At 35.7% G+C, this 16157-nt stretch overlaps 1 protein-coding gene across 2 annotated transcripts in view; it reads left to right on the top strand.

Moving 5' to 3' along the window:
• Window positions 1-5506: 5506 nt before the first annotated feature.
• The window catches only part of LPIN2 (lipin 2), a 98565-nt gene continuing 87914 nt past the window's right edge, over window positions 5507-16157 (top strand). Inside the window, exon 1 of one of the 2 annotated variants that reach the window (XM_012541525.3) lies at window positions 5507-5823. Coding sequence is in view for 1 of the 2 variants with exons in the window: in XM_031946587.1 (XP_031802447.1) it covers window positions 15269-15289 (21 nt within the window). In the remaining variant the exon portion in view is untranslated. Of the gene's footprint in view, window positions 5824-14898; window positions 15290-16157 lie in introns of those variants that run through there. The other variant, XM_031946587.1, reaches the window with a different exon arrangement.

Genomic DNA, 16157 nt, shown 5'->3' with positions numbered 1-16157 from the left:
GATACAAAAGCTTCTCCTCCCATACACACCCTTCCCCCAGTAATTTTGACTATCTCCCCCAACTCCTTACAATTCTGACTATTGATCTTGTTCAGGTAATAAGTTTTCCATTTTATATCATCATATTGTCCATTTTATATCCTGTGATCTATCATTTGTTTGGCTGAGAATTCTTGCCCAATCCATAGTTTGAAAGATATTTTCTTTCATGCTACTCTAATTCATTTAGGATATGATCTTTCATATCTAAGGCATGTACTGTATCTAAATGGAACTTATTGTGGCATATGACATGAGATGTTGATATAAAATTTAATTTCTACTTTTAACTTTTTAACCTTTTAACTTTTTTAGACTACTTTTAATCTTTCTCAGTAGTTTTTAATTAATAGTGAGTCCTTGTCCCAGAAACTGATGTCCTCTGGTTTAGTGAAAAAATATGCTACTATTTTTATTTTTCTTGGATCTTAAATGTCCAACCATTTCCATTAAATAATTTTGTATTTTTGACAAGTTATGATTCTAATTTTGTAGTGTATTTTCAGATCTATTATTACTAGTCTCCTTTCCTTCCCATTTTTACCCCTTCCCACCTTGCATTAGTTCCCTTAAGATTCTTGACCTTTTATTACTTTGGTACCAACTGCCTACTTTTCCTTTTGGCAGAAATCAAAGTCTCCCTTGGAGAAGGGTAGGAGGAATTGATGCTAGAGATGTCTATTCTTGTCTCCCTATAAGCCAAATTTATACACACCTACGTGGGCAAACAAAACAACACTTAAAAATAATTTGCTATATTACATTTAATATTTTTTATTTTAATATTCCTTATGAATATTGACCAATGGTTTCTCTTTTATCCCTTCCTAGTTTAGACATCAAAATCATATTTATCTCACAGAATGATTATGGAAGGATCTTTTATTTTTCAATTTTTTTTTGCTGATATTATATATGATAATAGAATTGATTATTCTCTAAATATTTAACAGAAGTAAATTATAATTCCATCTTGTCCTGAGCTTTGTTTTCCTTTGGAATTAATTTAGACCTGCTTCAACTTCTTTCAAGTCAACAAGCACTTTTAAGTGTTGACTATGCACTGTTCCCAACACTGTGCTTATTGCTGGGGGGAAAAAACACAAATGGAAAGAAAAGCAATTCCTAGCCTCAAGAAACTTACATTCTAAGTGCTTTTGAGATTCTTAATTTCTTTCTTCTTTGTCAATTTGTCAAAGTTTGAAAATATATATTTATATTTACATCTAAATATATATATATATGTGAGTATATATATGTATAAGTGAATATTTATACAAATAAAATATCTCAATTAACAGAATAAGAAATAATTTGAAATAACTTGGTTTTTATTTCTGACATACCTTTTTATACCTTGAGAAGTGTGCATTGAAATCCCTAATTATTGTATTTCTATCAATATCTTACTGTAATTTGATTCATTTATTTAAATACTAGATATTATGTCATTTGATATATGTATGGACTACATATTGGTATTACTTCATTATATATGTTGATTTTTCAACATAATGTAGTTTCCTTGTTTATTTCTTTTAACCACCTTTCTTTTAATTTTGTCTTAAATTGCTGCCTACTTTTTTTCTGATCACTTGAGGCATAATAAATTCTTCTCCTTTCAACTTAATTTTATAAATTTTTATATTTCAATTATACTTCTCATAAATAATATTTTAGTAGTCTGTTTTTAATCCATTGTCTCCCTCTTTTATGCATGAATCAATACCATTTATATTTGTAGTTATGACCGCCAATTTTGTATTTCCCTACAGTATCTCTTTCCTGTTTTTGCCAAATATCAGTATCTACACAATGATGAAAAAGAACGAATGTAATCAATGTTAGTAATCTAAAATTGATATGCTCTATTTCCATTCTATTCTTTTTACCTACTCTAGAACCTGATACTTGTTTTTTCCTCTTCTTTTGTTCTCTTAATATTCTACCCTCTGAAGTTGAAGTTTATTTTGCTTGTTGGTTAAATCTACCTCTTCCATTTCACCTACCTGCCAAGGTAAAGATAGCAATACTACCTAAATTAATTTACACATTCTGTGTGGTAACAAATTGTTTTGATATTTACTACTTTGTACTATTGTTTGAGATCTGGGACTGCTAGACCCTCTTCCTTCAAATTTTTTTTCCCCATTAGTTCCCTTCATATTCTTGACCATTTGTTCCTCTAGATGAATTTTTCCCCCTAGCTCTATAAAACAATTTTTTGGTTGTTTGATTGATATGGCATTAAATATGTAAATTAATTTACGTAATATTGCTATCTTTACCTTGGCAGGTAGACTCCCAAGTATTTTATACTGGATGTAATTATTTTAATTGGAATTTCTTTTTCTATCTCTTTCTGGTGGGTTTTTTGTATAAGATATATAAATACTAATGATTTGTGTGAATTTATTTTATATCCTGCAACTCTTCTAAGTTGTTAATTGTTTTGACTTGTTTTTAGTTGACTATCTAGACTTATCTAATCATATAATCATCTCATCTGCAAATAAATAGTATTGTTTCCTTATTATTTTTGCTCATTCTTTTGACTTTTTCCTTTCTTTTTGTCTTATTGATATGGCTAGCATTTCTAATAAAATAGTGAATATAATATTGAGGATAATGGATATCCTTGCCTAATCTTTGATCTTACTGGAAAGGCTTCTAGTTTAACTTTATTACAGATAATCCTTACTCTTGATTTTAGACAGATAGTCTTTATCATTTTAAGAAAAGCTCCATTTATTCCTGTGCTTTCTGGCGTGTTTTTAAAATAGGAATGGTGGTTGTATTTTGTCAAAAAAATTTTTTTCTGCACCTATTAATATATGGTCCTTGTTGATTCTATTATTAATATGGTTAGTATTCTTATGTTTTCCTAATATTGAACAGACTTGCTTTCCTGGAATAAATCCAACTTGCCCATAGCATTTGATCTTTATGATATAATCTGATATCTTCTTGCTAGTATTTTATTTAAAATTTTTGTACCAATAGTCAGTAGGGAAATTGGTCTATAGTTTCGTGTTAATTTTTTGTTTTCTGTTTTTCCTCTCCATGGTTTAATTTTCAAAATCATATTTGTGCTTTAGAGGAATTTTGGTAGCACTCTACCTATTTTTTTCAAGTTTATATAATAGTTCTTTAAATATTTGGTAGAAGTTGCTTGCAAATTCATCTGGTATTGGGGATTTTTTTTCACAGGGAGAGAGAAAAGAATTTGGAACTGAAAATAAGATTTTGAATTCATTTTTAGAAAAAGAAGAAAAAAGTTTTTCATAGAATGTGTAATCTGAGTTGATCCTTGGCCAGCACTAAGAATTCTGAAGTAGATGTGAAAAGATAGTATATTTGAGGCCAAGGCACAATCTCAAGCTATGGAGATAGTAAGTAAAAGGCTGAACTTGAGGAAATAAACTGTGGGCCAATTTTTGTTTTGCTTTGTTTTTAAACAAAGTGGAGTGGAGTAATATGCAATGAGGCATCATGATATAGTAGAAAGAAAACTGGTCTTAAGTCAGAAGACCTGAGTTCAAATTCCATTCTTTCTTATTGCCTGTGTGACATTGACTAATTCATTTTTTTCATTTCTGAACTTCAGATTTTTCATATGTAAAATAAGGTTAGTCTGGACAGCCTCTAAGGTCCTCTCCAATTCTCAGTCTATGAATCTTTAAAAAAAAAAAAAAAAAAAAAAAAAAAAACAAACACTAAAATCAAAAAGTAATCTGGAGACAGAAAGTAAAAGATTTTAAATACCAAGACAGCAAATTTATACTTTATCTCAGAGAAAATAGTCATTGAAGACTCTTGAGCAGGGAAGTGACATAATCAAACCTGTGCTTCAGTAATACTAGTTTGGCAGCTGTATAAGGAATATAGATTATATTCATGAATTATATAGATGAATACTGTAGGATATTTATATAATTCAACTATAGTTTGGAGGTAATTAATTAAAGATTTTTCATTTATAACCTTAAAAATTATAGAGTTGTAAAAAGAAACATGACTGCTGATCTATACATCAATTCATTCATTCAGTAAAAACACATATTTCATATTTAGAAAAATTGCACATATTTAACCTGTATTGGATTACTTGCTCTCTAGGAGAGGGAGGGAGAAAATTTGTAACATAAGGTTTTGCAGGGTGAATTGAAAACTATCTTTGCATGTATTTTGAAAAATAAAAAGATATTATCAATCAATCAATCAATAAATTTAGGAGGAAAAAAATATTTCAGGCATAATCTTAAATACTGGAAATATAAAGGAAAAGATAGAAACGGTTTCTAGTCCTGAAGTCTATTGGAGGAAAATTGTATACAGAGTCAAATAAGTAAATGCATGGCAATATGATTGGGAGACCTCAACTACTAGAGGAAGAGGGAGAAGAAAAGGCTTGCTGTAGGTAGTCTCTGAGGTGAGCTTGAAGGTAAGTAAGGATTTTTATTTTTTTTGAGGCAGAGGTAAAGAGAGAATGTTTTCCAAGCATGGAGAAAGGACATGGCGGGTTTCAAAAGGGGAAAACTTAAGTAGGCCAATTTCAATACTTTGATGATCCTTGATTTTGTCTGAGAACACTCCCTCAATCAAGACACATTACAACTCTAGCATTATTTAGAAGATGTTTTTGAGAGTCGATTCTGGTTAGTCATTCTGGTGCGACTCATCCATTTAATTATCCATTTAAAATATACAAGCACACACACATATTCTGGGTTTTAATAGTTATGGGGGAAAAGTGACCCAGAAAGAGGCGCTGCCCTTCCAGTCATAAGGCCTGTGTTCAAATTACTTGCTATTTATTAGTTGTGAGGCGACCAGAAGCAAAAATTTCCTTCATTTTTCTCATCTATAAAATAGGTACAATAATACTGGCATCATTTACCCTTCAGGGTTGTAAGGAAAGTGTCCTATGAATGAATGACATATACAACATAGATAAAATGGGTGACTTAAGGGAGGTCAAAACTTTGGACTTTTAATTTTTTTCTCCTCCATTTTATGTATTACTCTCTGTAAGGTTGCTATGGGTACCGAGGCACCAAGCGCTTAAAACGCACACGCGCGCGCACGCACACACACACACACACACACACACACACACTTTTTTTTTTTTTAACATAACATACAGGCTGCCCCCTGACCAACCAGACGCGGACACCACCTCCAGAGCTGTGGACCACTAGAGTCTGCTGAGCTTAGAGGCCAGACACCAACTGGCTTGGCCCCACAAGATCTAAGCAGCTGCAGGAAAAGAAACGAAACAAAACAAAAACAAAAACGTGCTCCCACTACCGCCCCACTCGGCCCCACACAGTCAGGGCTGCTTCTACTGCTTAGCCCTGGGGTCCTGGAGGAACGTCACAGGAGAGATCCGAGTTGCTGAGAAGCCGCGTAGCAAAGCAGCAGCTATAGTCAGAGCTCCGGGTGGTGGAAGGAGGAGGGAAGCTCGGGAGGAGGAAGAGGAGGAGGAGGCAGAGGGATCACGTGCCTGTCGCGGCCGGGTTGAGCTGGAGGAGCGGGAGGAGGAGGAGGAGGAGGTCGAGAAGGAGGGGACAGAGAGAACCTTTGGGCTCCCTGATTACAAGCGAGCCCTAGCTCAGGGCTGCGTTCCATTCATGAAAGCTGCCCGGGTTAGCAGCAGCCTCGGCGGCTCCAAAGGCAGCAAGAGCAGCTCAGCCAGTGGCCCCTCCTCCTCCCGAGCTCCCGCATCCCCCAACCTCCTCTGTTCACCTTCATCTCTCGCCCGAAGCCAGAAGGTAGACCAAGGTAAGCAAGCTAGCGAGCGCCAGTGCTTGAGGCTTGGAATTTTTGTGCGCGTCCCCCCTACCCCCCCAACCAATGTTGTGTTCCTAAGTTTAGCTCTTCCCCCCCCCACCCCCATCCCACCTCCCAGCCTGCTGCCCCCGCCCCCTTCTCTATTTCCCCTAGGTCTGTCGGCACCCGACAAGCTTGCTGCGGTTGTTCACTTTTCTGGTTTGGTGCATCTCTCTCCTCTCCTTTCTCCAAGGTGGGAGGCCCATTTCTTCTCCAAGAATAGAGAAGAAAGAGTCTGGGTCCGATCTCTGGCTCTTTCCTGCCCTGCGGAAGGCCGCCTGGCCTGGGGGGCTCCCGTGGTGGCTTCGAGGGTGGGAGAAAGAAGGGAAGCCACTGCTTAAAAGGCTGGACTTGTGTAGGTGCAATGTATGTATATGTGTAAGTGTATACACGCGCGTGAGAGAGCAAGAGGGCGAGAGGGCTTTGGTGACCACCGGTCATCTGTATCTTGGGCTCACGGCTCAATTGCCGCGGTGGGGGGAGCGCCCTGCCGGTTGCTTGGGCTCCCGAAGAAACCCGGGGCTCTGGCGGAGAGCTCCTTCCCGAGGAGCCTGCCACCTCACCAGCAGAAGCCGCCGATTTGCCCCGGCCCCGGCCTCGGCCCGGGAGGAGCGCGGCGGCAGCAGCCACAGCAGCAGCAGCAGCAGAGGCGGCGGCGGCGGTGGGTGGGTTACTCTGACTGGCGCGCCGGTGTTGACGGGAAAGGGGTTTTCAAAATTGTCCTGGGGGTGGGGGAATGAAGATTTTCCGTTTCACCCGCCTCTCTGGGATTTCCGGGGACCAGAAGCTCAAATGGTGGCTGATTCTTTGCCAAGCAGGTCACGAAAGAGGAAAGAGCTCTTGGCAGACTGGAAGCGTTCTCCCGCCTCCCCTCCTTTTATTCTCTGCCCAGCTAGGGTAGGGGTATGTGATGTCAATTGTAGCGCTAGTACAAGTTATGTCTTCTTGGGGCCACTTGCCTCTCAATGCTGCGGGGGTCAACTCACAACAGTTTCTGCTTTTACTACCACCCTTCCCTATTTTAACCTTAGCTGGGGGTGGAATGGGGGAGGTGGTGCGGTGGCAGTTGGAGGACTAAAAGTAACTAGTTAACCAACAGGTCTCACGCACAAACCACTCCCTCCTACTCCCAGAACCTCTGCCTCCTGTGGAAAAACTTAAGTTGTTTTAGATATCAGGTTTCAGAAGAGAAAGGAAGGGAAGGAAGAAAGTGGATAACATCCCCCAAACTGAATCAAAAATTTCATTTTTCTTATACTCTCATGATCCCATCAATTTAAAATATATTCATAAACTCTCCTCCCACTTCCCGGAAAGGAGCTATTAAGATTGTAAGGGCTATTGACCTCTGAATGGATTCAACCTCCTTGTGGATTATAAATTTCCCTACTTAAAAGATCTGTGATTTCATTCATGTGTGTACTCACTCCCTCCACCAATCCCAACCCTTTCAGCCTTTGTAAATGGTTGAATGATTTACTGTGGATTAAAAAGCAAAATCATCGGATGCCTAACCCTCATAGTTGTGAACTCCTAGCTAGACAGATTCAAGGGCAACAGACAGGATCATGGAGGAAGAAATAGAATAAAAGTTTTTCCAGCTTGGTTGGACGTTTTAGAACTCAGGATCGAATAGGATTCAAGATGAGGCACCTGAGTAAGATTTTAATGAAATTTAGAGCTACTATTGCAAACAAATTACGCTATGGTAGCGGTGCCTAGGTGTCAATGCAGCTTCACTTAAAAAATTACCTCCATATTCTACTTCTCCTTTTGCATTTGCAGCATCCTCTCCCAACCCCAATCCAACTTAACCCAATAACTACAGCCTGTTGTTAACTTATGGTAGAACTGACAGTCACTAGAGGCAGCAAGATATCCAAAGATTGAATATAAAATAAAATCAATTTTGCTTCAGAGAGGGTCCCTGGTTTAGACTGTCACCTGTTTGTGGAAATATAAAGATTTTTGAGAAAGAACTCTTTCCCACAAATATCACTTCTTCTCCCAATTCCTTGCCACCATTTTAGAGTTTCCTTTTGGTAATAACCAACTTTAACTCTTAAAATGCAAATAATCCCTTAGGCTCCCAGTTTTGGATGAGAGTATGGGAACACTTGAGTTTTGGTTCTGAACTAATTGTGTGACCTCATTCAAAGTTGTTTATTTAAATCACCATTTCTTTCTGTATTAAATTAGACTGTTGAGCTATTTGCTACAAGAATTTTTAAGGATTTGTCCAATACTGTATTTTCATGATCAATATTTAGACAATATAAGGGTCCAGGTAGATGAGAGGGTTCCAAAAAATATCATTTTGAAATTTTGCTTAGAGTCAGCTCTGTACCAGGACTCACTCCTTTAATACATAACCCTCTCCTCTCAGAATTTAGGCCACTATAATTAGTACTATAGCTCAGCAACATTATTCACGAGATCATGGGATCATGGATTTAGAGCTGAAAAGAACCTTAGAGGCCATCTAGTACAATCCCTTCTTTTTAAAGATGAAGAAACTGAGGCCAATAGAGGTTTAATCACTTGCTCAAGATCACACAGCTACCAGGTGGCAGAGCCACTTCAAAACCAGGTTGCTAATTACAAATACAGAACTTTTTCTATCATAGAGTGTTGCATTTAATTCAGTTTAACAAATTAAGTATTTATCCTGTGCTAGGCAGTACAGTTAGTGCTGGACATGCAGAAGCATACTTTTCCCTTCTCTTGTCAAATCAGATCCTTGTTGGGAATAGTCAATTGGAAAAGTTATGCTATGACTATTTATAAACAGTTAATTCTAAATAGTCAAATCTAAAACTTGAAAAAATTAATTTTCACATATACAGTGCTATATGATGCTTATGATTTCTCTGCCACCTACGTGGCATTGATTTTTTTTCCCATTAATTGATAAGAAAACAAGGCATAGTCTGAGAACCAATGCTTTTAATTTATGACAATAGAGCAAAGAAGAGTTCTTAACCAGAAATTGGATTGTGAATATGGATAACTCATTCAGCAAATATTTGTGTGTGTTTGTTAGAGCATTTTATGGGAGATAACAAGGTTGATTTGGTCCATGCCCTCAAGGAATTTAGATGGCTTCATTATTTTGTTTGAAATGTAACTTTCTGGAGTATATTTAAATGAAGAGGAAAAAATTTTGTCCAAAGATAAAGTGATTGATTTAAGAAATATATAACTTTGTTTGTCCCTTCTATTGGCACAGATGCTTAGTGGATTAGAAAAGTAACATGAAATTACCAGAAAAAATAAAGAATGGTAAAGTTTAAAAGGTAGAGTTTATTTTAATATTGGCATAGTACAAGCTTAATTTAATTATATTCCCGTTAGAAATAGGAACGTTGGAAATGGTCCTTTTTTTAATGTCTATTTTAAGTCAAGCCACCGTAAAAAGCAAAATGGAAGATCAGTTTGGTTCCTTATAGACGTCTGAAGTTCCTCCAAAAGTCCAGGCGTTAAGATAAATAATTCCTTAGGAAAGACAAATAGGTTTTTTGGATTTTCCTGGAGTAATGCACTCCAGTTTCCTAAATTTATGATCTTTGGAATAATCAGGGAAGTGTCAGACCTCAATAATTTGGGTTTCTCTAATTTAAAAGGTAAAATTGACATTAAAGCAGAATTCATTGTAATTAATCTATACGGTTTATAAAATAATAGTCTTTACTTTATTAACATTCTCTTAAGTGTTTTAGGTTATTTCAATATCTAACTTTTCTGGCATATTTCTTTATATACGTATTTCTTCAAGGAGCAACATAATAATCACTAAACTGGAAGAGAGTTCTAGAATCCCTACAATTCTGCTGCTTTCAGGAAAGCTTTGACTAAATTGTTAAAGAGAGCTATGCATATGTTTAAGGTTCTTCCACCTTGCTGGATAAATTATCTCAGTGCTTAAAAATCCCTGACCATTGGTAAAGTTTTGTTGTTGTTTTGTTAATTAGCAAGCATTTAGTAAGTTCCTATTAGGTGCTAAGTAAGTATAATACAAAAATATATCCATAAAAACAATTATTTCCCTATCGCCCAACCTGGTGTTCACATTCAATAGTTAAGTCTGACCTAAATTCCTCCTACCATATTTAAATTTTTTTATGTAGTTGGTACTTGGTTGAAAAAAGATTGATTCCTTTTGCCTTTCCTTATGTGTGTGTACACACTCACCTTTGTATATTTGCTCTCAATATAACTAGTTAGTGGCTTTGTTTTTATTGGTTTTATAATATGCATAGTCTTCACTTAATAAATTATTTTACTGCCTAGCTAAGCTTTTAAAGTCTGCCTATTTATGAAGTTACCAATACATTATTGAGTAAACATTGTTTCTTGAACTATATAAGACTATTTTTTATTAAAATATTGAGAAGTTTGCCCAGATTCAGTGGTTTTGATGCAGTGTTGGACTTTGTGAATTTTTCTTTGCACTCTATTAAAAAAAAAAAAAAAAAAAAAAAAAAAAAAGCAAAGCTTCAGGATGAACAGTTGCTTACATTTCACTCATTTATTCTGTTCCCGACTAACTGTGGCATCTTGGCAATGCATTTAATACCTCTGAGCTTGAGTTTTTTCACCTGTAAAATGAGAGATTTTCATTGAAATAGATGGTCTTTCAAGATCCTTTCCAGCTAGAAATCTGTGATGTTTGTTTCAATTGCCCCATCAATAAAGGGAGAGGGAAAAAAACTAAAAGATAGTTAAGAAGTAATATTGCTCAAATACAAGATGTTACTTTTTCATTCATTTTTAATAGATTTTTTATTGATAGCTTTTGCTTTTACATTGCCTAGATGTTCTGTTGAATGTGGCCCTCCTTCCCCTTTTTAGAGAGCTATTTTTTATAACAAAGAATTTAAAACAGAACAAGAGAAGAAAAAAACTAGCAAAACCCAATCAATTATTAAAAAGAAGAAAGCAAAACCCTGATGTTGCACATCTGTGGCACTTTATTTCTGCAAAAGTTGAGAGAGGAAGAAAGATAGCTTATACCTCTAATTTGGGACCAAGGTTGTCCTTTGTAGATTTGCAGCATGAGGTTTTTTTTTTTTTTTATTATTTTCTGGTTATTATTCTTTACATTTGCATGTTGTTCTCCTGTCTCTGCTTACTTCACTTTGCATTAGTTCAGATCTTTCTATGTTTTTCCATTTTTGTGTTTATTATATGTTAAAGCAAAGTAATATTCCATTATATTCATGTACCCTGTCCAGTGTTATTTCCCTGTTCTCTTCTTAAATTCTTTTCCATTCTCACTGGCCTGCTAGCTATTTCCAGTATACAGCATTGCATAGGTGGTCTCCAATGGGGCCTTTTACATATCCTCGCTTTATCAAAGTACATCTTAATACAACTTCATGCCTGAAACCTTTTCTTATTTTCCAGTGAAATTGTTAGTGCTTTTTTTCTTTTGATATTACTTTGTATTTACTTAGGTATATATAGGTTGTGTCTGCCATCCTTCTTTTCCCCAGTAAAATAGTAACTCCTTTAGGATAGGGACAGGATTGGATTGGATTGGATTGGATTTTTTTGGTTTTGTTTGATTTTGGTTTTGTCTTTTCATCCCTGGCACCTTATACAATACCTTGAACATAATACATGCTTAATAAATGTTTGTTGAATTGAAATCCTTGATGGGATTTCATATATGGGGAAAGTGAAATATGCAACTATTTTTCCTAAGTGGATTCATTGGCCACAATTTTGAAGCTTAAAGAAAAAATAGAATAGCGGTGTTGCCTTTGTTTTGTATTCTAACTGTTGTTGTGAAAAGGGAAAAAGCCAGAAAGCTACTGAATAGAATTAACTGTGCAGCTGCCTGACAGACTGGTTACATCATCAATGTCTTTTCTGCCTTTTATTTTTAGATTCAGTACAGTGAGAATAAGGGTAGGAAAACTGACAATGTGCATATTTATTGGGTATATCTTTGAAAATACTTTATGAGAATATATGTCTCATAATTTCAGAAACTAGTATCTATGATACATTGGAGAAAGATAGTTCAAAAGTATGAGAAAAGTACTGCTTTTTAAAGGTTTTGATTTATAGTACACGATTTTGGGAAATATAGAAATATTATCTAGTATTTATAACTCTATATTTTATAGTTTCCAGATTTTTTTTCTATTCCTTTCATTTTCAGCATCTCTGTAAAATTTGACTTCAATATTTTTACCTTTTTTAAAAATCATGTTCTCTCTGTGTGTATTCAGATACTCCATCCATTTGTTTCCTAGTATATCCTGTACTTGACAACCAGATCTAAGATGTTTAAAAAGTCATTTATTGCTATAGTTAATATCATAAATTTATTGAGAACTGTAACATAATGTTATCTTAAGTAAAATATATTTAGTGCATTTGAATTATGTTGCATAAGTTTTCCAAAAAAAAAAATTGTCACTTCCATGATAAAAACTTGAAGTTCATAATTATTGTATGTCATCAAATCTAAATTCCTTTTTCTAGAAACCAAAATTCAACTGCTCCCACTACCTCTAACCTTACCTCCAGTTATTGTTCTCCAACTAGGCCAGTTTCTTTGCTTTCTCCATTTTTGGTTGCTTTCTCAAATTTCTTCCTCTCTTTCATTTCTCTCAAAGGGTTCTTCCTCTTCCCATCTCCAGATAATCAATATTAATTATTTTCTTTGGGACTGGCTTTCTTTGACTAACTTTATTTTCACTATTTTTATTACTTTATCCTGTTGACTTTCATCAGTTGTATATTCAGTGATATAATTTTGCTCTTGTTCTGATGCATTTTATATTTGTTTTGAAGTAATGAATGAGTGGCTTACATTTGATAAATATTTATTCTGTGAATGAGTATTTTGCTTTCCCAGCTAGGTAATCTCTCTGATTCAGGAACCATATTTTACTATTTCTTTTATTTATTTCACTATCTAGTTTCCCCAACTCTTTAGTGCCTAAGACACACAAACCCTCCAGGCTCTTAATAAATGTTGACTTTTGAAAAGAGGAATAGATATTTGATGACAATTCAAGGGGAATGGGTTAAATAGTTCAACCCAATTAACTTTGAAAATTCTTTTTTATTTTGGAAAATGCATAGTAGAAGCAAATTTTGAGGATGTACCCCACCAAGCTTACTCCTTCATATTTTTCTCAGTTGGTTGGTAATTTTGACAATGAGAGATGATAAATGATATGAGGAGGGAAGAAAGGGAAAATATTTGACCTAAATGTTGTATTTAGAAAGAAATAGAAGCAAAGTGTTTTTCATAGGACATCAGAGACAATTTAAATATGACCTGGAAAAATGGACAAATACTTGACAGTAGGGGAAAATTTTTTTCAAGGTCCAGAAATTGTGTGAAAACCAGAGAAAAGTAAAAGAGGTGTTGAGGAAGGAAAAGGTAATAATTCTAAAATAACTGTAGGGATTGGAGAAGAAATGCACTACGTTTCAAATAACTATGTAGTATGTAGGCTTTTTACCAATTTTTTCTTTGATGAGATACAATAATTAGGCTTCTTAGAGCACTCTCTTTTTATTCACTCTGAATTTGTACAACTTTAGTTGTATTGTTTTTGTATGTTGTCTTTCTTGAAATATTTATTACTTCACATATACAGATAACTCTCAGCCCTATTTTCTTTCCTTAAACTATTCCTGCAACACTAACTACCTATTATATATATGAAACTGGATTTCTCATAGGTATCTCAACTAGAATTCATTATTTTCATACCAATTTGTGATGTCTAAATTTCCCTTTTCCTGTTGAAGGTTCCATTAGTCTTTTAGTTATGCAGGTTTACATCCTCAGTCATTCTTGAGTCTTCCCTCCTTTCAAAATCCCTATATCCAATTAGTTGCCAAGTCTTATTAATTCTCAAATTCATCTTCTTTCTACTCAAAAGCCTTTCACAACCTAGTTCAGGTCATACCCTCTTAGCTAGACTATTGCAACAGTCACCTAATTGGATTCCCAGTTTCTGGCCTTGCCTCACATCATCCTTCATACAAAATTATCTTCCTAAAGCACAACTTTGACCATATTACTTCCCTAAGAACCTTCAAATAACTCTCTTGCCTCTTAAGATAAAATACAAATTCTTCATCATGCTATGACCTTCACATTCTGTCTTTAGCCTATCTCTCTAGCATGTTGCACATTATTCCCTCTTATGAATTGTATATTCTAGTCAAATTGACCTAATTGTTCCACAAGCTTGGCATTCTTTCTCCTGACTTCATGTGCTTCCTATTCTCCATGCCTGGAATGTCCTTACTTTAGTGGATGAGTGAAGGATGGATTGGAATGGGAATAGACTTGAGGCAAGCAGACCCACCAGGAGGCTGTTGTTATGAGAATCCAGATGTGTGGTGATGAAGGTCTTCCTCTAGAGTGATGGCAGTTTCAAAGAAGAGGAGAGGAGTGAATTAATAAGCATTGACAACAGGTTGGATATGGGGGAAGGGAGGGAAAGAGAGAGAGAGAGAGAGAGAGAGAGAGAGAGAGAGAGAGAGAGAGAGAGAGAGAGAGAGAAAGAGAATGAGAATATAAACTCCTATGTTGCCAATCTGAGGGATTGGAAGAATGACCTTTATGGTGTAATAGGGAAGGTGGAGAAAGGTATGGGGGTGGAGGAGAAAATAATGAGGTCTGCTTTGGACATAGTGAGTTTAAGCTGTACAGTGGACATCTGCTTCAGTTTACCTGAAAGACGAGTAGAGTTGCATATTGGTGGTCAAGAGAGAGATTGGGGCAGGAAAGATAAAAATATCAATAATCTGGCATATATTGGAAGAATAAATATTATGCAACTAGTGGTTACTGCCACTATTATCTGCTTACCTTTGTTGTACTAAGCTTCATTTCAACTAAATTGCCTTCACCTAGTAGAAGGGGAAGGTTCTTCTGTCTCTTCTAAATGTTGTATGGGAATTAGAATGGGGTGTTGTTACTTGGTTGTCTTTTACTAGTGTCTGACTCTTTATGACCCTATTTGGGTTTTCTTGGCAGAGATAATAGAATGGTTTGCCATTTCCTTTTCCAGATTAGATGGGTACCTATGACTTTGTTCTGGGGAGGTGATACATTTATCTTTTCTCCATTCACATATTTACTCCTTAATGAATTCATTCCTCTTACACCCATTCACCAGAGGAGTAATGAGAGATAAGAAATAGGGTCAGCTGATATGAAACTGCTCTTTGTGGGAATTTGAACCCATGACCTTGGCCTTATTACCGAATGGCTCTTTTTCATTGAGATAACCAGTGACAGCAACGCCAGTGAAGAGAGAAGTCAGTTGAGAGTTTACGTGCTACTTGCTTCAGCATGCTTCATTATTGAGTTGTGGTGCTTGGATGTGGGTGCCATCTTCCTGAGGACAGAAATATGCTGACTTTGGTGTGTAAGGTGAGCTGTTCTTAAAAGAAAAACTAAGAGTCTTCCTGCTAAGGTCTTTATGGAAATCTTGCTTGACTAGCCAAATAGGTTAACTGTTGTCCTGTTTGCATTGTCATGGGTTGTTTTAAATTAGACTATATCTTTTCATGTCTTCCTTGCTTTCAGGCTTCTGGATAAAGAGTTTTGTGAGGGTTGTCAGACAAGGCTGCATGGGTTAGGATTTCATCAAGCTTTGGGGACAGTTTTGATAACCTGAAAGTGCAGATTCTTTCAGGGCACAGTGTTCTGCATTTGTGTGATATCCTATATTTGCACACTATTGCTTTGGTTTTTGTTCCTCTTTCTTGTTTTTTTAGTTACATTTAGTGGAGAATTCTGCTAAGTAATGCTTATTACTTGTGCAGCTCACTTGTACAGAAGTTTAAAATTATACTCCACAGAATGAAAAGTTCCCAGGAGAATTTAGAAAACTGTTTCATTGACAAGGTCTTGTAAAGAGACCTTTGCTGTATATGTTATGGATCCTGAGATGTGACAGACTAGGTAAGTATGTTTTCTCTCTGGCTTTATCCCATAGTTATTTGGAATTTTTGATGATTAAAAAAATGATAAATGCAATTCTTTATTATTAAATAGGCTGTTGACCCAGAAAACCTACTTATTTTTAAGTCTTTCGTTTTTTTCCTGTATCCATGGATAAAAAGAAGTGGGAATATTGCCCTGCTGAAATATTACCTTGGGAAGGCATAGAGAAATATGAAAATTAAGAAAATATGTTTGATGTTTAAGGTGTGACTATAAAGTAATGTGTCTTTTAAAAAATGATCAACCAGTACATCCAAATAAGTCTTGTGTTCTTGAAAACTAGTAATCCTAG

The sequence above is a fragment of the Sarcophilus harrisii genome, chromosome 1 (assembly GCF_902635505.1).
Source record: "Sarcophilus harrisii chromosome 1, mSarHar1.11, whole genome shotgun sequence".
Taxonomy (NCBI): Eukaryota; Metazoa; Chordata; class Mammalia; order Dasyuromorphia; family Dasyuridae; genus Sarcophilus; species Sarcophilus harrisii.
The sequence above is the reverse complement of the archived record's forward strand: the minus strand, read 5'-3'. Positions and strand labels throughout refer to the sequence as shown.